This window comes from Lachnellula hyalina (genome assembly GCF_007821495.1).
Source record: "Lachnellula hyalina strain CBS 185.66 chromosome Unknown contig00022, whole genome shotgun sequence".
Classification (NCBI taxonomy): Eukaryota; Fungi; Ascomycota; class Leotiomycetes; order Helotiales; family Lachnaceae; genus Lachnellula; species Lachnellula hyalina.
The window spans coordinates 1-25,753 of NW_022157136.1; the positions used below are offsets into that span (position 1 = coordinate 1).

The 25,753-nt window shown below is 48.2% G+C and overlaps 10 protein-coding genes across 10 annotated transcripts; 6 read left to right on the top strand and 4 right to left on the bottom strand.

The window, feature by feature from the left end:
- Window positions 1-1,235: 1,235 nt before the first annotated feature.
- Window positions 1,236-2,857, bottom strand: spe2 (S-adenosylmethionine decarboxylase proenzyme; the record flags this gene model as incomplete). Its single annotated transcript, XM_031147415.1, has 2 exons — window positions 1,236-2,695; window positions 2,743-2,857. The coding sequence occupies 2 exons, from the start codon at window positions 2,855-2,857 to the stop codon at window positions 1,236-1,238; spliced, it is 1,575 nt and encodes a 524-aa protein (XP_031007847.1).
- A 4,576-nt stretch (window positions 2,858-7,433) lies between these two features.
- cfd1 (Cytosolic Fe-S cluster assembly factor) lies at window positions 7,434-8,396 on the top strand (the record flags this gene model as incomplete). The annotated part of the gene is made up of 2 exons (XM_031147416.1): window positions 7,434-7,466; window positions 7,506-8,396. 2 exons carry the CDS (start codon window positions 7,434-7,436, stop codon window positions 8,394-8,396), a joined length of 924 nt encoding a protein of 307 aa, XP_031007882.1.
- A 1,866-nt stretch (window positions 8,397-10,262) lies between these two features.
- On the top strand, window positions 10,263-12,176 carry het-6_12 (Heterokaryon incompatibility protein 6,OR allele; the record flags this gene model as incomplete). Its single annotated transcript, XM_031147417.1, has 1 exon — window positions 10,263-12,176. One exon carries the CDS (start codon window positions 10,263-10,265, stop codon window positions 12,174-12,176), a length of 1,914 nt encoding a protein of 637 aa, XP_031007883.1.
- A 287-nt stretch (window positions 12,177-12,463) lies between these two features.
- On the bottom strand, window positions 12,464-13,332 carry LHYA1_G002442 (uncharacterized protein; the record flags this gene model as incomplete). The annotated part of the gene is made up of 3 exons (XM_031147418.1): window positions 12,464-12,610; window positions 12,658-12,896; window positions 12,954-13,332. The coding sequence occupies 3 exons, from the start codon at window positions 13,330-13,332 to the stop codon at window positions 12,464-12,466; spliced, it is 765 nt and encodes a 254-aa protein (XP_031007880.1).
- Window positions 13,333-13,574: 242 nt separating this feature from the next.
- Window positions 13,575-15,305, top strand: rtt109 (Histone acetyltransferase; the record flags this gene model as incomplete). Its single annotated transcript, XM_031147419.1, has 1 exon — window positions 13,575-15,305. One exon carries the CDS (start codon window positions 13,575-13,577, stop codon window positions 15,303-15,305), a length of 1,731 nt encoding a protein of 576 aa, XP_031007881.1.
- A 1,114-nt stretch (window positions 15,306-16,419) lies between these two features.
- ugo1 (Mitochondrial fusion and transport protein) lies at window positions 16,420-17,994 on the bottom strand (the record flags this gene model as incomplete). Its single annotated transcript, XM_031147420.1, has 3 exons — window positions 16,420-16,984; window positions 17,033-17,545; window positions 17,591-17,994. The coding sequence occupies 3 exons, from the start codon at window positions 17,992-17,994 to the stop codon at window positions 16,420-16,422; spliced, it is 1,482 nt and encodes a 493-aa protein (XP_031007886.1).
- A 603-nt stretch (window positions 17,995-18,597) lies between these two features.
- Window positions 18,598-19,354, top strand: YAH1 (Adrenodoxin-like protein, mitochondrial; the record flags this gene model as incomplete). The annotated part of the gene is made up of 3 exons (XM_031147421.1): window positions 18,598-18,884; window positions 18,944-19,050; window positions 19,116-19,354. 3 exons carry the CDS (start codon window positions 18,598-18,600, stop codon window positions 19,352-19,354), a joined length of 633 nt encoding a protein of 210 aa, XP_031007887.1.
- Window positions 19,355-19,634: 280 nt separating this feature from the next.
- Window positions 19,635-20,504, bottom strand: RRP15 (Ribosomal RNA-processing protein; the record flags this gene model as incomplete). The annotated part of the gene is made up of 1 exon (XM_031147422.1): window positions 19,635-20,504. One exon carries the CDS (start codon window positions 20,502-20,504, stop codon window positions 19,635-19,637), a length of 870 nt encoding a protein of 289 aa, XP_031007884.1.
- A 236-nt stretch (window positions 20,505-20,740) lies between these two features.
- On the top strand, window positions 20,741-22,373 carry srpA (Signal recognition particle 54 kDa-like protein; the record flags this gene model as incomplete). The annotated part of the gene is made up of 2 exons (XM_031147423.1): window positions 20,741-20,818; window positions 20,886-22,373. The coding sequence occupies 2 exons, from the start codon at window positions 20,741-20,743 to the stop codon at window positions 22,371-22,373; spliced, it is 1,566 nt and encodes a 521-aa protein (XP_031007885.1).
- Window positions 22,374-23,755: 1,382 nt separating this feature from the next.
- Window positions 23,756-24,874, top strand: LHYA1_G002448 (uncharacterized protein; the record flags this gene model as incomplete). Its single annotated transcript, XM_031147424.1, has 1 exon — window positions 23,756-24,874. The coding sequence occupies one exon, from the start codon at window positions 23,756-23,758 to the stop codon at window positions 24,872-24,874; it is 1,119 nt and encodes a 372-aa protein (XP_031007888.1).
- Between the last annotated feature and the right edge of the window lie 879 nt (window positions 24,875-25,753).

The window sequence follows — 25,753 nt, forward strand, 5'->3', positions numbered from 1 at the left end:
CCCGTCTCCAAAACCACCACGCATCAGCCAGGCCCCCATCACGTCCTCTCCCAACCCGCATTCGCATTCGCACCGCCCCAACTCGCACCGCACCAACACGTCCGTTTCTGCGACCCTATCCCTATCACTTCACTTCACATCCCATCCTATCCAACTCTGGCACTCTGCGTCACACCTCACCTCACATCTGTCCACTGGTCTCCAGTTGCGCTCTTCTTATCTTCCGGCTATGCTTCGTCGGTTAGTGCTTGCATACACGACACCACTCACCATCACCCAGCCTCACCATCGTCGATCGAGCGATCTGCCAGGCTGATCGATAAGTAGGCTATGTAAGTTCGTTCAGTCATCCATTACTCCGCACATGGTCCTTTGAGCCTTTCCTCCGTCCGTATCGAGACCAACCGAGCCGTGGCTCATGACATGATACTTGTACCATACCATCAAGACATGCAGAGGTTTACTCGTACTCCGGCCATAGATATATCAAAGACTAGCTTATCATTCTCATATCATCACCCAGTGTTTCAAATTAGCTAATTAATCATCTCATAGCATAGCATATATTCTACCTTATATAGCTACCTACATACTCACGACTCTCTCTCATCCACGTCCAACAGACAGCATACCAAGGTAACCTGCCCTGCATACCTACCTACATCAAGGCCATCTTCCTCAGCTTCCGCACACCACCTCACCACCCCCTCCTTATCTTGCCCTGCACCATACCCATGAGCGCCTCTCAAGCAATGAGCCTCTTTGCCCACCTCCAGACGCCAGAAGTTTTCTATTGAAATGCATAAAGTGCCAGTACTCCTGAATCATGTGCATAAACTCTCACTCACTCCACTCCCACACCTCACTCTCACTATTACTCCCACCTCACCACTACAACATCATATAAAACCATCGACATTATTACACTCTGTGGACAAATAAACGCATTTGTACGGAGTGTTCATATTGCAAACGCCATGCGCGGCTTGCTTGCTAATATCGCAGTACTGTAATGACGGTGCTATTTACACATCCACTAATGCCAATCCAAAGGAAAATAAAATAAAAAATATGCCACCATAAAAACAACTCTGTTGAACCCTATAAACAGGCTGCCGTCCGTAACTATGAGATCTTCTGTCTGTCTGTACCAGAAGTCAAATTTTTCCAAGCGAAGCTTCCCGTGTATGACTGGAAACAGGAATAGGAAATAGGAAATCTCATGATTGGTAGGCCTAGTCATAAGCCTCTCCTAACCTCGGCGAACCACCAACCCAATCATCACGCTCGTAGTATCGAAACACAAGATCATACCCATCGAAATCATGCACGATCCTTTCTACGCGTCGATACCCCTTGATCCTCTCCATCTTCGCGCTCCTCTCTAATCCTAATCGACTATTCAACTGCTCCTTTCCACCAGTCTCAATGCTGTTCGCCTTGGCTTCAAACAACGTCACGCTGAAACGGCCGGGCTTGAAGATGTTCACGACTTCCTTGATCACCTCGACCGTGTCGCGACCAGACTGGCGGCCTGGTACGTTGGTTTCGAAAGATGCGTACGAGCATTGTGGCTCCGGTGTGACATGGACCGTGAAGTAGTGCGTTGCGGAACCTGCTTGATCTGGAGCAGGAATCACGCCGTTGGCAGAGAAGCCGCAGGGTGTAAAGAGGTACGCATCGACGCGTGCATCGGGGTATCGGGTGGTAGAGTAGACGTCGGAGAGACCGCAAGCTTCCGAAACGATTGTGCCGAGAGCATGGCCCTCGGTGCTGAGTTCTTCTGGCAAAGAGTCTGGGGTGAAACCTCCGTTGTTGTCGGATGAGGTGTTGCTGAATATGTCAAAGCCTTCATCGGTGCTGCCGGCTGTTGTTCCGCTCAAGTTGGAGGCTGTCATATCGTTGCTGCTCAACTCGCCTAAGCTATCTGCTGCTTCCTTTCTGGCCTCATGAGCCCTCGCTGCATACTTGCCCTCCGCGACCGCACTCGCGTGTTCAAGATAGAACTGTTTAGCATTCTCAGGCTCAAGATCTGTCATGAGGACTTCAAGGGTCTCGTCATCATTGCCCATAGCGCCCTGCCCAACAGCATAGGCTGTGCTAGGAGGAAGTTTCAGTATCTTGGTTTCTGTTGGAACTCTTTCATTGTCGGGTGTTCGGGGTGGGGTGAGACCAGAGTTTGGCGTAGTCAAATAAAGATACCAATGGTCTCCGTTCATTTTGCCAACCATATAAGCGCTTCCACCAGTAAACATATCATCCAAGAATTGAACCTCACTCTTCCAGCTTTTGTGAGGTCCATGTTGCTTGTCGGGAAATAAGAAGTTCTTGCGACTGTAGAAGACTCGGTATGGCGTCGCAGCAGCCTTGACTTCCTTTAAAGACTTGCTGTTGAGACAAGGGAAGCGAGCATCTACAGCGGCGATTCTCAACATACGCCGGAGACCAAGGAGGAGAGTTGTAGTGCCGCATGTTTTAAGGATAAGTTTGTGTGGGAAGACAAACATGCTGGACTCAGAGAGGAGATAGGCATCAACATGATCGGACTCGACGACCGACAGAACCTTGCAATTGACCATATCCAACATCTCCCTCCATGTCTCGCCAGAAACCGCCTTTAGGCCATCCTTCTTGGTTCCTACGGGAAGAGTATCTGGTGAGGGAGCAAACCATACCTCTAGCAACTTCTCAGGGCCTACTGCTGTTAGCGAATATCTTGAAAGATCCCGTTGATGTACTCACCTTCAAAGGCATTGCTGCTATCAAGATCGATAGTAGCATCACGATTGATCGTAAGGTGTGGTGTACCTTCAGAAGGCGAGAATGTATACTGGGATGGGATTTCGAGGTTGACCATAACTACGTAATGGCGGGAACCAGTTACTGATTCGAGATTCTTCCTGGCCGAGATGGTCTACTGATGTGGCAACAAAACGCTTGATTGGCAAGTACTGTGAAGCACTATCTGCCACTCAGACGAACCTTGCGGTGTTCGCCTGAGAAGAGAAGGCCCACAGAACCGTGGGAAATTGTATGTGCTGGCGGAGCCAGCTGAATAAGGGAGCTATGGGAACGTCTTGTGGGGACGTTATGGAGGTCGGGTGCACAAAGGGATGAAAAAGTCCTTTTGGGAAGGAATGGTGACTCTTGGGGTTGTCCTCACTCTGTAGATGCCGATACCGTGTGTAGATATCGGGTCTAGCAGACGAGATTATCTGCGGATTTGGGTTTTTGGTTTGGTTTGGTTCGATTTGGATAGTGGTGATGGGGGTGTGGCTGGTGTTATCTAGGCCTGTAATAATGATTATTAGCATGAGATATAGTAGGAGAGGAAGGCAAGAAAGAGGAGGCAAGGGAAGGAACGAGAATAGTCTTGTGCAAGAGAAGTTGATGCTTGCTTGGTTGCTTGACCGCCACCTCTGGATATTTCCAGAACAGATGATGGGACAAGGTATGGCAACTGATAGAGAAGCCAGATGCCGACCAAGGAGGAACATGAAATGGGATGGGAAAACTGACTTGGCGGGCTTGGACAAGAATCGTAGCAGGTCTTTGGTGCTCATGGAGGAGTCAAGAGAAAGAGGTTGAAGAACTTGGTGGGGTTCGCAGTCACAGCTTCGTGTGCCTAGCGAGACGATTGGCAATTGAATTGCGAAATATTCAGAGATGGTTAATCATCGAGAACGAGGACGGACTGTTATGCAATGCGATGGATGCGATGCGATGCGATGGTGTGTAAATTAGTAGAATAGTAGAAGTCGTGAGTTCGGTAGAGTTGTGGTGTTGATGGAATGGTCGTTTAAAAAATCTTTTGATCTGCAGCGTCATGAGCAAATGCCCACCTAGCACTTTTAACAATCACCACCGCCTACAAGTAGGTACGTACCACCGGTTTCTTTGACAAGATGAGCTCGATGTAAGCTCTAGAAGCTGGCCAGGAACTGTTTGTAAACCTTGACCTAGATCTAGATGTGTAAACCTACGGGAGGTGAGATGAAAAGAGAGTTTCACGGTCAATAAATTGGTGAGTGATTTATTTTTTTGCAACCCTGTGGCTGGGCCTCAACCCCACCAAACGAAACGTGACCACTTCCCCTTTTTTCTCCAACCTCTCCGAACTTCCGTAACTCAAAGTCATCCGGGAGAATCACACTGTGGTCACGAATAAGGCCTTTGAAATTGATGCAACACAGCCCACCGAAACTCCAAGCTCTTCCCAATAATATTACGTAGTATACAATATCTAATCCCCACCCTATAATATTTATATCCAATCCCCCACGCTAAAATGCACATTTCAAAATCGCCTACCCATGAGTCTCATCTTCTTCCTAACACGCCCATCAAATCTACCGTCTAAGCATATACGAAAGATCCGGAAGGCCTTTCACAATATCCTGCACGATCCTATCCTGTTCCATCTCTTCTTTTGATTTGCGAGTTGCGTGTGAAGAGGCCCTCACATGTGTATTTACAAAACTGACCGTTTTGTTCGGAATCGTTTTCGGCAATGGTGTGGACACAGGAGGTGTAGGAGCAGATGCTGTCTCGAAGAAGGAGAAATCTGCCGAGGCCCAAGGATCACTATTGCCGGCTGGAAGAGGTTGGGCTGGGTCAACAGGGCTTGAAAATGCGTCCATAGGTTCGGAAAACAGATTTGGTTTCTCCGGAGAATTGGCACTTCGAGGGCTCTGCGTCTCTGGCTTGAGGATCTCATCAAAACTTAGAGCGGGGCGGTAGCCTCGTTTAGAATCTATAGATTGAATCGATGCCATGGTAGGATTAAATGGTTTGACGGATGAGAAAGCTCCGCCAAGACTCTGCGACTTCTTATGCCGCAAGCCACTAAACAGAGGAAAGGCCGGGGCAGTAGAAGTCACTGGGGAGGATATCATCTCCCCCCAATCATCATCTTCTTCGGCGAGATTTGCCACGGCTGCTTTAGGTGGTGGCACAATTATCTTTTCCTGTGCAGAACCTAACGGAACCTCATCTTTAGCAACAGGCGCTGATGTATCGTGGACAGGCTCCGCTGGTTTGAACGTGGCTGAGGATGAAGGGCTCAATAATGCACGTTTCCGGGGTGGGGATGGAGATTTCGTGATAGGCACTCCGATTGGAATAGACCTAGAGGACATTTCCTTGGAGGAAGACCGACTATGAGACTTATGGGAGCTCTCAGGAACAATGTTCCATCCGAAATTTGCAACTGGCGATTGCCGTTCCACCTTGGCTTCCTCCGGGCTTTTGGATGCTACTGAGCTCTTCCGACGCGCTTTGGGTGAAGAACCTTTAGATGCTAAGTGGTCCCTTACGAGGCCCTTTGGCCACTCTCGCGGAACCTCAAAAGTAGGCTCCACCGGTGCTTCAACGATCTTCTTCGCTGCCTTGCTCGCAAAAGCTGCAGTTATTGATGCAGGTGTCGCTTTTTGGTCATTCCAACCAAACATAGAGCCGGCTTTACTACCGCCTCCAAGTATAACGCGCCCACTGATACGGTCCTCTTCAATCCATCTAGCAACTATCTTTAACGTCTCAGCTCGGACTGATGATTGCTTCCAGTTAACTCGGGTGTAGTTCTCATCATCCCCCATATTATGCTTCCTTAACGGGCCGTATCTAGAAATTCTATACCACGTCTTGCGTTGCTCGGTTGAAGTAAATGAATCGTGAGGCATTCGATCTGCGATGAAGCAACTCTCACTGGGTAACTCATCCTCGATACTGGGATACAGTCGGCTCAACAGTGAGGCATCTGGGGCATAGTCCACAGGCCCATACTCTTTTTGGGGCGTTTGCATTTCCGGAGACAATTGCAGTTCACGTTCCATGACTTGCGGCGGAACTTTGGAATCTGGTGTGGTAGGACGGGCTGAAGTCTCAACTGGTTCGCTTGACTCGATGGGCCCATCCAGGTCAGACTGCACATCCTCAAAGTCCCCAAAGTCATCTATATCATCTTCATCATTATCCGACTGCTGCACGACTTCAGTACGTTCATCACCAGTAACCTCGGGTGATTCATCCTCTTTGACCAGAGTATCGAAGTGTTCCACAAGCTCTTGCACTTTCGAGGCTTTTCTCGGCATTTGGGACCGCGTTGGATCCTCCTCCAACGATGTTCGTGGGGATTCGGAGAGGATTTCATCGTGATGACTTTGTTCCGAGGGCGAGGTCGATGATCTTGAGGACATGTGATCTACTTCCTGGGATGTTGAGGTCTGTGTAGAAATAGGCAATGGTTTGTCAGGTTGTTGAACACTTTCAATTCCATTGGGCATCGCCGCCTCCTCCCGATTCCTGTCTTTGGTTGGCTTCTCGGGTCTAATATCCTCCACTTCAGGTAGTAATTCAAATTCTAGATCTTGAAACTTTTGATGATCCTGGGAATCCGCTTCCACGGGTCTATTTGCAGTGATTCCTGTCTGATTTCGCTTGAGAACCTCCAAATTCCCATTTTCTAAAAGTTCCTCGGCTGGGACGGCCTTTTCGATAGAATTATCTCTCGTCCGGGGCCCCGATTCCAACTCCCCATTTGTTGTTTCCAACCCGACATTCCCAACAGCAGAGTTCTTGGTCTCTTCTGGATATTGCCCCTCTTCCAACCTAATTCGCCCCGGTATCTCCTCAGTTGCCACTACAGAAGCCCATGGGTCCGATGAGGGCTGTCGCGTGATATTCGTAGGTTCACGTAGGAGACTGGGTGCCAATTTCGATATATTGTCCTCTGCAACTCTCGGCACTGCATTCCAACCAGCAGAGAGCCCATTCGTGTCCGGCTTCGTCAAATGCGTGTCGGCGACGCCAGTACCCATCCCCCACCCATCATGCGCCCCGTCGAGGCTAATTCCTGTCTCCGAGGGTACCGCGGCCCAATCTCCAAAGCCATCATCAGCGCCATCGTTCGGGTTATCCCAAGGTGTAATTGTTTGCTCTTGCAGAGCTACACTGGACGCTTTGACCGGCGTCCTTGATCCTAGCTCTTCAGCAACATCATGGCTTTCTTTGGTCGCGACGGGATTCTGAACTTCGTCTGCCCACGGTGAGCCCCAAGGGTCGTCCATATCCATAGGGGCGAGAGAAGGCTCTCATATTGATGTTGAAGTGAGGATAAAAGGGTTCATCTTTTGAGACAACAACGCCAATACTGAAGTTGTGATACCGATGTATAGAAGTTGTCGCGGGAAGCGTCGGATGTTTTGGTTTGGTAGTTGGGCGGCGGTCTGACTCGGCAGAAAAGGGGGTCTCTGGGTGCAGGTGGGCCTGAAAGCGTCATTCCGTGTTCGGCCAGGAAAGAACAAAGATTGATAATCGATAAGAATTTGTATTTCCATCTCCATTTGCATTTGCATTTGCGTTGACAACACTACCTCTTAAAATGCGACAACTTCATGACACATATGATTGACAAAGTTTATAATAGTTAAATCAAAATGTCTCTTGATAAAGTCAAGCATATTGTTCTGGTATGTTATTCCAGAAGCCTCAATATATCAAGCTAATAGCAAAAGGTCCTCTCAGGCAAAGGTGGAGTGGGGAAATCCTCCATCACCACCCAACTCGCCCTCTCCCTCTCCCTAGCCGGCCATTCCGTTGGCATCCTTGATATCGACCTCACAGGGCCCTCTATCCCACGTCTCTTCGGCATCGAGAGCGCCAAAGTAACACAAGCCCCCGGTGGCTGGATCCCAGTTCCCGTCCACTCTGCAAATTCCACCCCTGGAGTCGGATCACTCTCGTGTATGAGCTTGGGATTTTTGTTACGAGAAAGAGGCGATGCAGTGGTATGGAGAGGACCCAAGAAGACGGCTATGGTGCGCCAATTCTTGACGGATGTGCTATGGAGCGAGCTTGATTACCTCCTCATCGATACTCCACCTGGAACTTCCGACGAGCATATCTCTCTGGCCGAAACACTATTAAAGAATGCACTTCCAGGACAAGTTGCGGGTGCCGTCGTAGTTACAACGCCGCAAGCCGTGGCAACCGCAGATGTCAAAAAGGAACTCAATTTCTGCGTCAAGACGGGCATAAATGTCATTGGGGTGGTAGAAAACATGAGTGGGTTTGTGTGTCCGAACTGCTCGGAATGCACAAATGTCTTCAGCAAAGGCGGTGGTCAGGTTATGGCACAGGAGTTTGGGGTGAAGTTTCTTGGAAGCGTACCTATCGATCCTCAGTTTGTGATGTTGGTCGAGACTGGCAGGAGGCCGGTATATCCAGTCGGGACTGAAATTAACGGCCACGATATTGGAAGCTCTGAGGCTGCCCATACTCTGGCTGATACGAAGGACTCTAGCCTGCTGATTGAGAAGTACAAGGACTGCTCTTTGTGTAAAATCTTCAGAGATATCACCAAAGACGTTATTACTGCAGTAGAAGCGCAAGCGGTTTAAGGGGCTGGTGCAGGTAACGCATATGGATTGGGGTTTCATGCATAGCGACGGCGTTGGGGGAAAGATGGACAATGCCTGAGCAGCAATGCCTTCGTGTACGAGAAAGTATGCTTGCATGAGTCTAGATTGACTCGACCATATATCTTGAACGGGGAATTTATCAGTGCAGTGAGTAAAATGTTGGATAGCGACTAGACTCAAGTCATCCACTCCTCCAATTCTCACGAGCGGAGCACTTGCACCAAGGTGCCTAGTGTACAAGCGCTCATATCCAGTTAAAAGCACTGGAATGTTGAAGAATCTTCTACTTTCCCGTTTCCCCTCGCCTTGTGACAGTCAAAAATGCTGAGAGCTTGCCTGGACGAGTCCGCTAGATTTCAACTACCGCCCATCCCTTCTTCTTGTTCACGTTGCTTTTTCAAGTGAAGAGCAAAATGCTCAGACCCATTTGGGAAGTTCAGAAGACCATTGGATATTGATCTGTGTTATGGGCAACCCATAAGTAATGCCTATACGTGCGTGGATAATATAGTATTAGTCGCAGACTTCGCGACCCGAGAAATCCCATGCCCATCAAGGAGATCGCCAGGGTTTCAAGGGCCCCGAAACAGTTACGAGTTAAATATTTTCTCCATTGCAGAAACCATCCCACATGAGCAGGCAAGCTTATTCACGGGGCAACTTCTTTTGGTTCCCTCATCATAATCATAATAGTATGCTCTTTCCCCCCAACTTCTCCAATCCAAGCACGATCTCGTCAACAGTCACCCAGCCGTGCTTACAATACAAGTCATACGCAGCAGGTGTCGACTCCAGATAGCATTTTCTCTTCAAGGCATCCGCTTGCTCAGTACCCCATCTTACTAATGTCCCCGCGTAACCACGCCCTTTATATTCGGGGAGTACGGCTAGATTATGAAGAGCTGGAGATATTAGATCAGAGCAGCATAAGTAGACTCATAGGTCTGCACGTACAGAAGTCTACCAAGTGATCAGAGTACCGCTCTCGGTTCCCCGCAATACCCCTCCTAAACGCCGCAAACAACTCTTCATCTCCACCCTCAGGAACTTTCAGGATGCCAAAGGTTTCACCCTCACTTCCATCTCTGCGTTCACTGTCCAAAATGCCTGGAATATCGGACATACAATCTGCTGGCACTTCCCATTTTGCGTACGCCAGCATTGTTTCATCGTCATCCATGATTGCAATAATCCTCTGGGACTTATCCTCTGAATCGCGCTTCTCTCGCTCCGCAAACCACGCCTCGAGGATATCTACGGGGACTTGACCGTAGAGACATTTGTTGAGGGGGTTGTCGGAGAAGGCGCGCTGCCGGATATGCGCCATGGCAGTATAATAGGTGGGGGATGTGATGAGTTTAAGATGGGGGGCCATCTTTAGAGCGAGAAGAGGCTTTCCAAATCGATACGACAAATGAATTCGGAAAAAAAGCCCATAATCTTTGAATTGTATGTTCTCCAAGGTATATATAGTTGCAGGAGCCAGCTTAGCTTCATACGAACTAATGGTGAAGCACGTGACTCTGGTAATACCTACGTCCGGTCCGGAAACCAATCGGAGGACATCATCTCCCGCTTATGCCTTCACTTCCACTCTCTATGGTATAGTACCTCCCCAGTCTCCATGCCACCAAATATCTGATATCTGCATGGATCAGATCAAAATATCTGAATCCTGAAGTCATACTATTTAGACGGCATGTCCCTGGGCGACAGCCACTTAGCTGGGAACGATACAAAGGTGGCGGATCTTGGCACAGCCTTGCTGTGCACTCCCAGCTGAAAATGAACATACATGCCCCCTCCTCTTTACTCGGATAGATCAAACATATATCAACAATACACATGGCGGATACCAAACCTCTTTATGCACCCCTCTCCACAATCCGTCTCTTCAGACTTAGCAATGGTCCATCCAAGCCAGCAGGCGAACTCGTGGCCTTTGCTCTGGACTACACCTCCTGCCCGCCATTCGTAGCACTATCCTACACCTGGGGTCAAACCATGGATCCCAAAAGCATCAACATCAACGGCCACCGTTTTGAAGTCCTCGCTGATCTCTACCGATTCTTGAACATTCTGCCCCAGTTGGAGGAATTCTCGGCGCAGACGTGGTGGTGGATCGATTCGATTTGTATTAACCAAGCAGACGAGAAAGAGAAGAGTGAACAGATGGCGATTATGGGAAGGATTTATGAGAAGGCGTCTAAAACCGTTGTGTGGTTAGGCGAGGAGGGTGATTGCGGGGGTGCTGTTGATGGCCTACGTCGTCTATGCAAAGAGATGGACAAGGCGACTCGCAAGGATAACTCGATGGACAAAGAAAAGCTGCGTGAAATGAGAGGTGAGAAAAAGGGCATTAATTGGAAGGCTATTGAGCGGCTGCTATTGAGGCCCTGGTGGCGTCGTGTATGGACGTTGCAGGAATTCTTGATCAGCAAACGAATATCATTCTTTTGCGGGAAGAAGAGTATTTCCAGACGAGACTTCCAGGATGCGATTCTCGCTACGTGGGTTTGTAAGGTTTGGAATGGCCTCATGGACACCAAGGCGTTTTATGCAGGTTGGAACCGTCGCCGTATGAATCAATGGTATTCGCAAAGGCCGCACGAGATGAGTCTTGTTGCCATGATGGCTTATGTTGGTGATAGTGGGGCAACTGATGAACGGGATCGGGTCTACTCTCTTCTCGGGGTTGCGAAAGACTCTGATTTGATCGGGACACTTGATCCCAAATCCACCGTATACGATGTGTACAGTGAGCTTGTCGGGTCCTTTATTTCCAAGTATAAGAGCTTGGATATCATTTGCTATGCCCATCTCTTCAATTATTCTGCCAGGAAGTCCAAGGATAATAAGACACTTCCTTCTTGGGTTCCAGATTGGAGGGCATCTGTCGAGGGCAAAGTCATACCTGTCATGGCTTGCCAGGGCTCAAGTCCAGGGACTGGAAACTTCCGTCCGGCATGGGTTACTGAGTCTGAAGCAATATACAAAGCTTCCGGAAACAAGTCTCCGCGGTACAGTATTTCAAAGGACGCCAGAGTATTGACGTGTACCGGCGTAGTTCTGGACAAGATTGATGGCCTGGGGGGTTCCAAGTACGAGGATGCCGGCGAAATCAACGAGACTAAGAATGAGCTGCCTTTAGAACAATCAACTTCTGAGCAAAGTATCCAGTTGGATGGTAAAGCCGCTTCAACGTCTGGCCTTATGAAAATAATTTCCCGTTGTCTTGCTCTGGATCGCAAGGACCGATACCTAGCAGAACATCTAGCGCCAGGTCTCTTTCGAAAGGATTTTGAAATATTCTGCAAGGCATATTTAGAGCATGGCGCAGACGAAAGAATTCCTACATATTTTCGCGAATGGTTGGAGAGGAACAAAATGCTTCTCCTCAGAGGTCGGACGTTGGGAGAGCATTGCCGAGATGCGACACTGTATACTCCAACAGCCAAATGGGAAGAATTCTGCGACGGGCCTCTCAAGTATTTCAATGGGCGGGTCGAGGATACTGTAGTGACAATGGCGAGGAGGCTTGCTGTTACGGAAGAGGGACACCTTGGCATGGCTGCCAGCCGAGCGACTCGGGGAGATTTGATTTGTGTTTTGTATGGGTGCAGCATTCCAGTATTGCTACGAGAACAGAAAGATGGTACCTGCGAACTGATTGGGGAATGTTATCTTGATGGATTCATGAATGGAGAGGCACTAACCAACGCTAGCGGACTAACTGAAGTAGATTTTCAGATTGCATAAACGGGGTCTTTGATGTCCGCTGCGTGAAAGATTCAGAGTAACACTTGCACGGAAATCAGATGACTGCTTTTTAGCCTAGTGATAGAGAACGAAGAAGAGCAAGGCGCTTACTAAACAAAGGATAAATAAATGACTGCAACGGTGAAGCCAAGCGATTCTTTACACAATAATTTGCGAAACACGACCAGGAAGAATTCGGAGAGTAGATCTGAATGCAGATCCAGATTTGTAGACTTTCTCCTGTATTGTACAATATTCTACACATTGTTATCGATATTATATGCGCGCTATGAAACCCCCAGAGGCTTCAAAATCTTCTCCCTTGCAATTTCATTTGCAACTGCTCCGCCCCTGTGCAATGATATGGCGCCAATTATCGCGTACAAACAGGTAGTAAGAATCACGTCAATGCCCGAATGATCGAGTTTGTGTACCTGTTAAATGTCAACCATGTCCTTCGGATTTTCATCGATTATCATACCAGTCTTGGTTGCCATCTCATGACCTCCCGCATCCCCACTTGCGTTGCCAAAGCGGACAGTTTCTCCTTGGTCAATATCTCCCCTACCGGCGCACTCGATAGGTTTTCAAGGCCTTCTAAGGCAGGATGAGAAAATGGAGTGCGATCATCCGAGGGGCTTTCGTTTGTGTGCATCCTCGTAGCTATGGTGGGCGAATTGAGAAGCGCCAAATTCGTCTGCAGTGTGAGGATCCGTCGTCCTGCAATGAATCAGAATTAGTGCCATAAAAGCCTCAACACGCAAGCAGAACCCATACCAAAGAATGCCAACCGGTCATTGAAGCCTCTCCGCCCTTGATCGAAGCTCTTGTGTGTGATTGCCAGCCATTTGACCTCGTCTGACAGCATCGTATCTCCTCCTCGTCCTAGGAAGTTGTTGTAGAATCTGTCCAACTTGTCGGGATCCTCGTTGCAGTGAAACGCCTTGCTTGGATCCGGCGACTTCCATGGATAGGGCGCCTTCATCTCTTCTGGGGTGTAGGACCATCGTGGGCGTTGGACTTCTGATTGTTCTGCTCTGGAACGGGACGCTGAGAATTGCCGTAGGGAGGAGGTTTGCACGCTAGCACATTCGCAGGAAGGTCGTACTCGTTTTATAACACATTGCAGTGGTCGGGTAGCCGTTCTTGAAGCCATTATAAATTGTATTTGTAGAATGTAATGCTCGTTTGCTTGTTGCTTCCTGAACCGAAGTAAAGCTCCAGAATTTAATTTTAGTGCTAGTCCATTTCAAGCAATCCCAAGCGCGTCTCCCTTTGTCGCGCTCCAACTTCATTATATGGTATGGCTCAATTACTCTCCCTCACTACCATCCAACTTCTCTTTCACATCCTCATGTATACTTCATGAGCTTCCATCTTTTGGTATGTTAATTCAACATGGCTGCTCCTGAGAGGCCTATTGCCAAAATATCAATTGCCTCTCCTACTTCTACTCCTACACCCACCCCCCTTACATTGCTTCAACGACTGGCTACTGTGCTTCCTAAAGATACCAACTTCAACATCTACCATGTCTCAACTCCCCCAACTCGAACATCCGCAATCTACTCTGCACCTCCAAATACTCGTCCCGACCGAACATACTGCGAGAACCACTTTCTCGCTGCCTCTATAAATACACCTGCCAAAGCTCATGGGGCGGAATCTAAGGAAGTGTTGGTTTATGCCATTGAGGTTTTAATCTACTCCACTGCGTACGACTCGACTTTCTTCGTCTCTAAAGCAGACTCGACTGGATATATGCACCATCTAGAATTGCAAAAGGGAACGCCTTCGCCTTTACGAGACATCAGTGCTACTTTTCTTCAACATCTCATTGAGCAGCACCAAAGACCCAATATCCGCTGCGTTATATCACTCTTTGCACGAGCACAAGATCAATACTTGTTCCCTGGCAGCGTAGAATATAGTGGCAAACATGTTTTGGATGACCGTGGGTTGGTACGTTGGTGGTGCCGTGTTCTTGACCCTCTGATCGACCATTCAAAAGCCTCCTTATCCTCGAAATGGGATAAGGTGAAGGGATATTTGACCATCCCTGGCCTAGATTCCCACGAGACACTTTCCTACATCCCGAAAATGAATCCTCCAAAATACTCCTGGACCATTGGACACCCACTTCAGGAAATTTCAAGGCATCCAGACGATGTGCCTCCGCGATGTCTGATTCCCCACTATCCCGATGATCCAAAGGCCCGCTATTTGGACGAACTTGATGATGAAATTACTAAAGGTAATGACGCTAGTAGTGGCCAGTGGAAGAGCGTCCGAACTATTGATCAGTTTTGGGATATGATGGCTTTTCGCCAGGAGTGTTCGGCTGGCAGGATGGTTGGTTTCATCTGGATTGTTTTCACTCCTGAAATCCAACCTGAGCCTGCCCGTGCAGTCATCCCCGATACCCAGAGTACATTCATGAGTAATGACAGTCAGCCTTGGGATGAGTCTGTTTTGCTTGGATTACCCGACGGGTCATCATCATTGCCAATGACCCCCGCAACATCATTCAACGCTTCTAGTCAAGTTCAACCATTGAGCTCGCCCCTCAAAGCTAACGATGATAACGAGCCTCCTGCTTCACAACAATCAGTCCAGTCACCCTACCCTCGTCCCTCGAAGAGAAAGAGGCTCACTGGACCTATCAATTCAAGACAGCCAAGGATCAAAACCGAGAACACTAGCATCAAAAGCGAGATACTATTGCGACCTGAAAGCACACCATACTACCTCTGGAAACCCGAAGGCAGAGGCCAAGTCATAGTAGACGAGTCAGACTATAAGCGCGTCACCGAATTACTACTTCGTCTCGACTTCGCCAACCTAGAACTTGCAACCTCGAGTTCGAGGCGCTGGATCAACGAAGTGCGGTCTAATGCTTTCGGAAGTATGGCCGAGGCTTGGGGTCAAAATGTCATTGGGACGAAAGCCGTAGAGCGAGTTTACGTTGCTGGGGCTGCGGGTGTTAATTCGCTCAACATGGGACTTGTTAGAAAGAAGATGAAAGCTGCTCCTGATGAGTCGAAAAGTTCATCTCCTGCGCACAACGATATAACTCCTGCAGTTAACGTTCTTGGGGCTAGCATGATTCGCAAAAAGGCGAAGAGTTGAGTCATTTTACAGGCGTTGGATTATAGAAGGCCCAGTGGTATCGGAAGGGAAGGCATTGGGTATGGCATGACTTCGGCGTTTATCATGATATTTTAGAATACCCAACAGGATAGTGGAGCATACGATAGGAAATATCAGTTTGCGTGCAGCTTTCTGCTGTTTTAAACCAGCTTCTGCATACATTTTATGGGCGCGGTGTTGTATTCCTAGTGGAAGGCGAGCGCAAGTTTCTCAAGACTTGCTTCGGTGTCTCAGGTGCAACTAGCAAGTATTTACGCTTTAGCATTACTCCCCGAGATGAAAAACCCACACCCCTGAATTATCAGTCGAAGAAAGGATACTACTCAGACCGGCAGTTGGAAAGTGCCGACCCTTCTCTCATTTTCCTGAAGAGTTTGATATTTCTTAACCCTTAGCACTGATCTCGACCTGAGACCTCCAGCCGAGCAGTCCTTGAGAACCACCCAGCCCCAGCCCCAGCCCCGGCCATATCCGCAGTCGCCCACCCGTGTCTCCAACTCCCCAATCAGGCACAATCGCGTTTTTCATATATTGAGTCTGTCACGTAAAATATTCGCCCCCTCGCTTATCGAGCCATAACTAAACGAGCAGGGTAGAAACTGTACGTATTATAAATAGGCTGCAAAGGAGGAAAGATAGGTTTGACCAGTTTGGAGATGAAAAGTGCTGCGTTTTCTTGTCATGACTTATTGTTGAGCAACGGTTGCTCTTGAATCGGGGTAGGGGGCCGAGAGATTTGCTTGCGCTGAGGGTAAGAGGGTATTTTGAGTAGCTGGAGGCGACATAATATGCAATAGAAGATAAAAATGCGGCAAAGAGATCCCTAAAACTTTCATTGTCTCTTCTATGCGCCGAATAAGGCTATAGTGGAGGAATGTTAAGTGAAATTATCCTATTCAAATTTGCCATTTGTTAATATCTGCTGCCACTCAGCTAGCCGCGAAAAGCCCCACTACAGAATACAGAAGATAGCAAACCTACATATCCATCCATACATTGCTAAAGCAGAGTGTTCGTATACACATAATGTGATAAGAGCAGAGTATATGCACCCTACCCAACTCCAAACTCCCCACGCTAAAGGTATCCCAATTCAGAACTCTCCACCATTCGCACCCGAGCCTCCTAAAGCCCTCGCGCCCCACATCCCAGCTAATCCCCACATGCCTACTCTCCAACCTCTCCACAGCCCGTCAACGCCTTGGCCCTTTGTTTCAGCCTTTTTCCCCTTCTTCACACTTACTACACTAGAAGATCTGCCTTCTTCTCGGGCGATTGACCACATTGTTCCCAAAACGCCGTGGTATGGTCCTATATCTACAATGGTCTCCAACCTCTTGCCATCTTCCGATCGGTAAGGCGGCGTAGCCAAAACGGCCATTTGGCTTCGGCGTAGAACTGTTTCGAAGGGGAGTTTGAGGAATAGCTCGGTGGTTTGGAACAGACATTTGGAAATGCCATAAGTGGTGGGCGTCAGGACAGGGTCAATACCCAGGTAAGAACGTAGTAGAAGAGGTGTGGAATGGTGGATAGTTGGTGTGATGAGACTGTGGAGAATCGTAGGAGCCATCAAGGGGGCAGGACAGAGATATGATGGTAGATTTCGGAGGTTGTGTGTGAGCGACCGCTTTGTGGAGGAGAGGGGTGTAAGCATGAGTCTGCGAATATCAGTATAGCACTAGTGGCTGGCAGAGCGCGAAACTCACTTGGTTCGGATGAGATCTAGAGGGGCTAGAATTAGCCCAGCGCTGACTGCTGCGGCTACTGCTACAGCGAGTGAGGCCCAGGGGTATGGAGTATCAAGCAGCTCCGTCGAGAGATTTATTCCCGTTGTTACTGCAGCCTCTGGTACGTTGAAAGCTGCTGAGTATAGGCCTCGGGACCACTGTTCTATAGTCTGCAGTAAAAAACTATACACAAAGGTCGCATTCGTCGCCTTCCACACGCCCCAGGCCCCCTCCTTATTCCATAGTTGGGATATCACTTCCATGACCGAGTCTACTCTCTTTAGCGAGAGCTGGTGCGGAGGTATGGAGATTCCTTTTGGTGAAACTGGAGGAGAGTAGTCTTTTTCGTAGTCCCGTTCACTCGCATGCCGTCTTTGTGATTTTGAGGGGGAGTGCCATTGGGAGGATGGGGCGGAAGAGGTAAAGTATGCAGGCTCGTCTGGATCGGATTCGTCCGAAGGGTACTGCATAGCTATTAGAAGCCATTCCATCCTCTCTCATATTAGGTGTAGAGAAGGGAGCCTTGCCTCGTTGTACATCGAATCCCTATACCCCGAAGGCCGCACCTCTGTTGCTGCTGGGGTTGCTCCCTCGGCGGCATCCTGACTCCGGACTTGCAAGACGGTTTTTGCAACATCAAATGGCTGTGCCAACAAGATGCTGAAATATTTGTAGACCCAGTCGTCCAACGTCTTCTTCATTGCCTCTACCGATGACGGTGAAGAGTCGGACAGGTAATCGCTGTAATCGAACATGTCACGCGCAGACGACGCGTATGACGCCGCGCTGCCATTCTTTGAAGATGATCCATGCAAGCCCGAGCTGCTCATCGTCGCCGCCATATTCCCGGGAGCATCAATATCCTGTGGAATGCCGATGGATGGAGGTCTGTAGTACGGCCTGAGGGGATTTGGGATATCTCGTGAGGTGGAGGTGGACATGTTGGTTGTATTATTGTTGAATCAGGGGTGGATTATGGAGGGGGGAAAGGAAATGGTGTGGTGTTGGTGTTGATGGTGGTAGTAGTGGTGGTTGCGGTGGTGTTGTGTTGTTGAACATGAAAGCCAAGTTCTGTGTTATTGAAGCTTGTAATGGACCGTCCACATCCACATCACATCAGAATCTCGAAATCCACATGCAGAGTAAGTGCAGGGATGTTGATACTATACTGTATCACCGATGTCTTCGCGTATTTGATAGGAGATAGTCGGCATCAGGATAAGCTACGGATGTAAGGTCAGAGAAAAATATATTTTGGTTGGAGCAACAGCTCTACAGTATCTGCATGTGCCACCAACCAACATATCCTCATTCTCACCTCACAACAGCTGTTGTTATATCCAATCACATTCACAACATATCCAACTCCAACTACAACTCCAACATGGAAAATGCACTCTTTCATGGGTAAAATCTCGTAGTTTATCTGTACATTTTATAAACATCCCTCGCTCCCTCACTGCGGCGCATCACCAACCAATCTTTATATCTGCCGACAGTCAGTCAGCAAAGCCTCCATTCGACCCCACCCACGACCCGGCATCATGTTGGCTACAAGAAATACCATCCGAAGTCTAGCAAGGCTGCCAAAGAGCTGCATCCAACGTACCTCCAAGCTTTCTGCGACTCCTGCAACTGTTACCAGCAGGTCTTTATATTCAGACGCCTATACCAACACAGCAACCCCCTTGTGCCCATCTGCTGGCTCCTCTACGTCGCAACGTATACCGAGCTCGAGGCTAAATGGCAGCTTCCGCATAGCTCGTAGGGATTTTTCTGCAACCACAGCTGTTTCCCATGGTCACCTTGACCCTCCCAAGCCTGGCGAAGAGTTTGTCGCCTCTCACCTTCTACAACCACAAGAGTACATTAGTACTGACCTTGGCCCAGGCTCTACGTGACATTCATCGATAAGGATGGCGACGAGCATAAGATTGCGGTCAGCAAGGGCGATAACCTGTTGACTATTGCACAGGCCCATGACATCGAGATGGAGGGTACGAAATCTCCTCCTACACCCCCACCTACACCACCGTATCCAGACTGACAATTGGTGAAATAGGCGCCTGCGAAGGATCCTGCGCCTGTTCGACATGCCATATAATAGTAGAGAGCGAGGACGCCTTTGACAAAATACCCGAGGCGACCGACGACGAGAATGACATGTTGGATCTAGCATTCGGCTTGACTGAGACATCGAGGCTTGGCTGCCAGATCGACATGACTCCCGAGCTGAATGGATTACGAGTGCGGCTGCCCTCTAACACGAGGAACTTACAAGCCAAAGATTTTAGCGCATAGTAGGCGTGCATACATGATATTTGAATATGTAGAATACATTAGGAGGAGAGGAAAGGAAGCATGGGCATAATCTTGTATCATGGCGCAACTTGTGGTTGGGAATGTGCACTACTTGCGCGGATTTCCATTTAAGGGTATCATTTTTGCCCATGTACCATAAAGACATTAGGCGTTTGGCCTGTATAAGATGATCCAGGCTCTCGGCATCAAAAAGATGCTCATAATGGAATACCACTCCCACCTCAACGCCGTTCATTACATGCAGATTTGCCATTTTTGTCTAAGCCTCCTCAACCCCACCAGCCTTCAATCCTCCTCCACCCCCAGCAATCAAGTCCAAAAAACCTTTCTTGCTCATCTCGTTGACCTTCTCCTCACGTCTCCCCTGTCCCACCACCCCCTTCAATCTCGCCTCCCTTGCAGCCTCTTCCCCTTTAACCTGCGCGGCTCTAACAGCATTGAATAGCTTAACCACACCCCTCTGCGCCGTCTTTCTTAACCTCTTCTCCAACTCCATAGTCTCCTGCACACTCTCACCCGTTCCGACCCCATGCGCAGCATCAAACGCCGTACTCGCTCCGAGCACATCCTTTACCCTGCCTTTCTCCAACGCAGCCTTCTTGTCCTCCTTTATCTTATGTTTGGCCTTCTTCTCCAATGCTTGATCCGTCATCTCTTTGCTAGCCTCAATAGCTGCTACACTGCGGGACAGAACTGGATCGTCGCGTTTGCTCGTCGATAGTTTTGAGCCCAAGATCTTGGACATGGACGTTGCGAAAGCTTCGGGGTCATTTCGTTTCCGCTTTCGTATTAAGTTGGGGTTGGAATTTGTATCTGATTCGTCGTCATCGTCCTCTGAATCGGAGTTTGAACCGTCTGTGATTTCTTCCTCGACCTCTGCAGCGATTGCAGGTTCGTCCCCCACATCTGATAGCTCTGCTGTGACAAGATCCGCGGTGTCGAGTCCTTCATCGTCGGAATCTTGCAGATTGACAGCCTTGAAATCTTGCTCTGGCTCTGGCTCCGGTTCTGAATCTGCGGTGGAATCGCTGTTGTAGTCCGTTTGTTTCTTAAATTTCTTGACGGGTCTCGAGGTTTTCCCTTTCATTCCCTCTTCAATCTTGCGTTTTTTTGAATATGAGCCTGCCATTGTGTTGAGTTTACTTGGTTATGGTGTTCTTTTCTTTAACCAAATGGTGGGTGGAGGTGGTTCAAACTTGAAGATAGAAAAATAATTTTTGGTTTCGGAGCGGAACAACTCGTCGGAAATCCACCCCGCCCGCCCCACCTCTTCATCCCACCACATTTGACATTTGGCCATCCACCAAGGCCAACGAACGTCTAATACAATCGCAGTCGCAACAACTCCACCTACCTACCTACAACATGGTTCTTCAAGATCTTGGACGGCGCATTAATGCCGCCGTCAGCGACCTCACCAGGTCAAGTAATCTGGATGAAAAGGTTTGTCTCCAACACCATCACCATCCCTATTCTCATCTTCATCCCCATCCTGACACATCATACCTAGGCCTTCGAAGGCATGATCAAAGAGATATGCGCCGCCCTCCTCGAAGCCGATGTAAATGTACGCCTCGTAGGCAACCTACGAAAATCCATCAAATCCTCTGTAAATTTCAAAGAGCTACCTCCGGCCGTGAACAAGAAACGTCTCATCCAGAAAGCCGTCTTCGATGAGCTGGTCAAGCTCGTTGATCCACACGCCGAACCATTCAAGCCGAAAAAGGGTAAACCTAATATCATCATGTTTGTTGGATTACAGGGTGCCGGAAAGACAACGACATGTACGAAGCTGGCGAGGCATTATCAATCGAGGGGGTTCAAGGCGTGTCTGGTTTGCGCCGATACCTTCCGTGCTGGTGCTTTTGACCAGTTGAAGCAGAATGCGACCAAGGCGAAGATTCCGTACTACGGATCCCTTACACAAACTGATCCGGCTGTGGTAGCAAAGGAGGGAGTAGAGAAGTTCAAGAAAGAGAAGTTTGAGATTATAATCGTAGATACCAGTGGACGACATCGACAAGAAGATGCCCTGTTCCAGGAGATGGTGGATATTCAAACAGCTGTTAAGCCTGACCAAACTATCATGGTTCTGGATGCAAGCATCGGACAACAAGCCGAGGCGCAAAGTAAAGCTTTCAAGGAGACTGCAGATTTCGGTGCCATTATAATCACTAAAACCGATGGCCATGCAAGTGGAGGTGGTGCTATTTCAGCAGTTGCTGCAACACATACTCCCATTGTTTTCATCGGCACTGGAGAGCACATGTTGGACTTGGAAAAGTTTGCACCACAGCAGTTCGTATCGAAACTACTGGGAATGGGAGACATGCAAGGACTGGTGGAACACGTCCAATCTTTGAAGCTTGATCAAAAAGATACCATGAAGCATATCGCCGAAGGAGTCTTTACCGTACGCGATCTCAGGGACCAGCTATCAAACATCATGAAGATGGGACCGTTATCAAAGATGGCAGGTATGATCCCAGGAATGTCAGGCATGATGCAAGGTATGGATGATGAAGAGGGCTCCATGAAGCTCAAACGCATGATCTACATCTGCGATTCCATGACAACAAAAGAGCTAGATAGCGACGGCAAGATGTTCCTCGACCAACCTACACGGATGACCCGGATAGCATGCGGAAGTGGAACAAGTGTCCGTGAAATTGAGGATCTGCTTACGCAGCACAAGATGATGGCTGGTATGGCAAAGAAGATGGGTGGTAACATGAAGAACATTCAAAAGGCACAAGCAGCCATGGGCGGTGGAAACAAGCAACAGCAAATGGCTGCGATGCAGAAGCGCCTGGCAAGCATGGGTGGCGCAGGCGGTGCTGGAGGTGGTGGAATGCCGGATATGTCATCTTTGATGAAAATGATGGGAGGTGGTGGTGGTGGCGGGATGCCAGGAGGAATGGATATGCAGGCGATGATGAAGCAGATGGGCGGAATGATGGGTGGGGGTGGTGCCGGGGCTGGAAGAGGACGACGGTAGTAAAGAGACAGGTGTAAGAAAGAATGTCAGTGCATAGAGCGAGGCGTTCGGGATGGTATGGAGTAGTGCTTTTTAAAGCCTCCTTCGCTAGACATAGCGATTAAAATCATGTTTGGGTTTAATGTCTGTTGTAGCTCTGCGTGTTTATTCCCCCGTGATAATGCTAAATCTTCAGGTTTGCTCTGGCATTAGTTTACACAAGAGTCTACCTAATGTCCTAGGCGCCAAGGGATCACGTTTTGAACGGCAGGGCCCTAAGCGAGCCCCTGAGCCTGCATCGCTAGTCCTTTGCGCGCTTCGAATTTCCCCCTGTGTCCATTTCAAGCAACATTTTGAGTTCAAGAAAAATAGGCAGCCCTTGATGAAAAGTGTCGGGTTGAACCGTTCCTCTCTACAGGTAGTATAAAGAGTCAGGGTGCCTATCCTGAATCTCCTCTACCCCCAAGCGGCGTAGAGCTGCAACTTCAACTGTATCTGCTGCTGCTGACCTTTTGGAAGTTCTCCTCATTAACAGCCAAATTATTTACAAACGTGAGAATAAAGCCAAGCACGTTGAATGCCAGAGCATATCCGTTTCCTTTCCTATAGTATAGTGGGTCACTATCGACATATGACGCAGAACTGAATTTTATGTGGGGGGGATATTTTTGTTTTGGATGGGCAGTTTAAATGGTAGTCCGGGCTTACGACTATGTATTAGATTACGCATGAGGTAGGATATTGTAGAGCGTTTTGAAATGACGCCCTGCTAACCTTTCTGGGGGGATTACTCGAAGTATGTTGGACCACCAGGATCTAGTGGACTTCAGTATTGCTTAGTCAACAGACAAATTAACCTTGATCGCTAGCGTACTTAACACATAACCACCTACATATCAGACAATACACAGACTATACTGCATCAGATATTTCTAACAAAGTACCTGACTTGTCTAGTGCACGTGATGAAGACTCTACCTCCTTGGTTGACTTTATCTGGTTTATTGTTCCCTGTTCTTGCATTGTTTGTTTTGCTCTTTTATACATACCAAAAAAACAAAGAAACAGGATAGCCATGATTGTATAGATGAAAGAAGGTCGTATCTTTGAGTCAAAGGCCCAATAGTAAATCCATCAATTATGGTGTCGAAATGGATGACTGTTCTGCCTCTGTTGAGACAAGATTATATCATGTCCTTGGGGGTATTGTTCGTCGATAAGCAATATGGAACAGTGTGAACGCTTTATTGATAAAAAGACCATCTCCGCCCGCGTTCTATATTCTATCAACCAACTTCAACCCACGACCTCAACCTACAGCTGAATACCAAACAAACTTGATCAACAGCTCGCTCATCTACACACTGCTAGCCATAGCAAACGCACACAACAAGCTCCACAGAATGTTCCATCCTAATCCCACGATAAGTTTTGCACTCTTTCTCCTCACACTTTCATTGTCCTTTCAGGGTGCTGTTGGGCACGTTATCCTGAAAACCCCAAAGCCGTTTCTCTTCGCGGCCTATGGTCCCAGCAATCCTATCTCGCCAGATGGGTCAGACTTCCCGTGCAAAATGCCACCTGGGACCACCAAACTCGAGATCGACGGCAGTCTTACGGAGATGACCATCGGCCAAGAACAACAAGCCTCCTTTACAGGACTAGCTGTTCATGGTGGAGGTAGTTGTCAATTTGCTCTCACTCCCAGCTTTATGCCCAACAAAACATCCGCATGGTCTGTGATTGAGTCAATCGAAGGCGGATGCCCGGCCATCAACAAAACAGGCAATTTGGAAGACCCCGATACACCCAGCACATATACCTTCACGATCCCGGTAGGCATTGCCCCAGGCGAGTACACATTTGCGTGGACGTGGGTGAACCGCATCGCTGGCTCGCCCGAATTCTACATGAACTGTGCACCGATCGTGGTCAAGTCTGACGGGCCTAAGAGCCGTCGGGACCTACAGCGTCGAGCGCAAATTGAGAAGCGTGCGCAATTTCCTGATCTCTTCCTGGCAAACATCGGGGATGCGAGCAAGGGGTGTACGACTACTGAAGCCCACTATGTACAGGCTGCTATTGCATTCCCGCATCCTGGGAGTAATATTGTTCATCCTAATGGCGACCCGTCTGGCTCAGGCCTCTCCCAGTTGTTTCATCAGGTGTGCGATGGCAATCCTAGGAATAGCGGGAGCGGGTTACAGCCAGATCCATCGACACCAATCCCTTCAGCACCAGTACCTTCGGTGTCATGCGTTCCGGTCTTGAGTTCAACCCAGGTTACCTCACCTACGACTTCGCCAGCCCATGTTACCAGCTCGGCTGCGTCGGTCACGGCTTCTGGCTCAGCACCAGCGGCTTCTCCGAGCGGGAAATGTGGGGAGGGTCATCTGCTTTGTGTCAATGGCAACGAATTCTCTACCTGCACGGGTGGAACCTGGACGGCTCCGCAACCACTTGGCTCTGGAACGCATTGCACCGGTGGCGAGGGTGTCGGATTGACTATAATTAAGTCGTGAACACTGCTAGTTAGTAGTTACTTTATGCACAAGGTAACGTAAAAGAAGAATAAAGCAGTACGTTTCAATATATGGGTAATGGGAGGTTTCGTCAAAGATAAAAAATTCAAATCACTTTAAAGAAAAACAATACTGATAATGACTACGCTTCTATAAGAATCTTTCTCTAATCGTGACAAGTGTGATGGCCATTGATAATGCATGGAGTGTCAGCAAACATATAGATTAGTACTAATAAGAAGACATGTTCCACTTACTAATAGTAGTTTGCGAATACTAGTGTTATGATCGAAGAGGAAGATTAGATGTAAGTCTCAGTTCTGCGGTGGAAAAGGTGAATAAAAACTAGCCATTCAATAAAGTATAGCTCAAAATAAACAGGTTGTCCATCATAACAAATAAAGCATAAATCTCTAGAAAGATGGCGCAACTGCTCTCAACTTGTCTATTAACATTATGCTCTGAACTCTCCAAGACCGCTACCACACACTAATTACTTCCATGATCCACGGGGAGAAGCATATTAGCTAGGCATTAACCATTGAGGAGTCTAGAGTGAGAGATAGAAGGCTTCAAGCACCACATTACGCAGTGTTGCTTGGGGGAGGATGTTATCCGAGTTTAAAGTGCAATTAGGAGAAATCTGAACGTAAGTTAAACTTAGGTGGACCTTTTATATTATTAAGCTTAGATTTGTCTCCTTTTTCTTTTTATATTCTTTTTGCAGATGTTTCCTTCTAGAAGCTAAGTAAATTACTTTGTTATACTGAATAGCAACGTGTGATTTTGGCGAAAAATATCAAATTAAATCTATCCTCATCTATGTCTATGATATTAGTCTATGATATTATAAATACATGCTCCTACTTAACACACTTG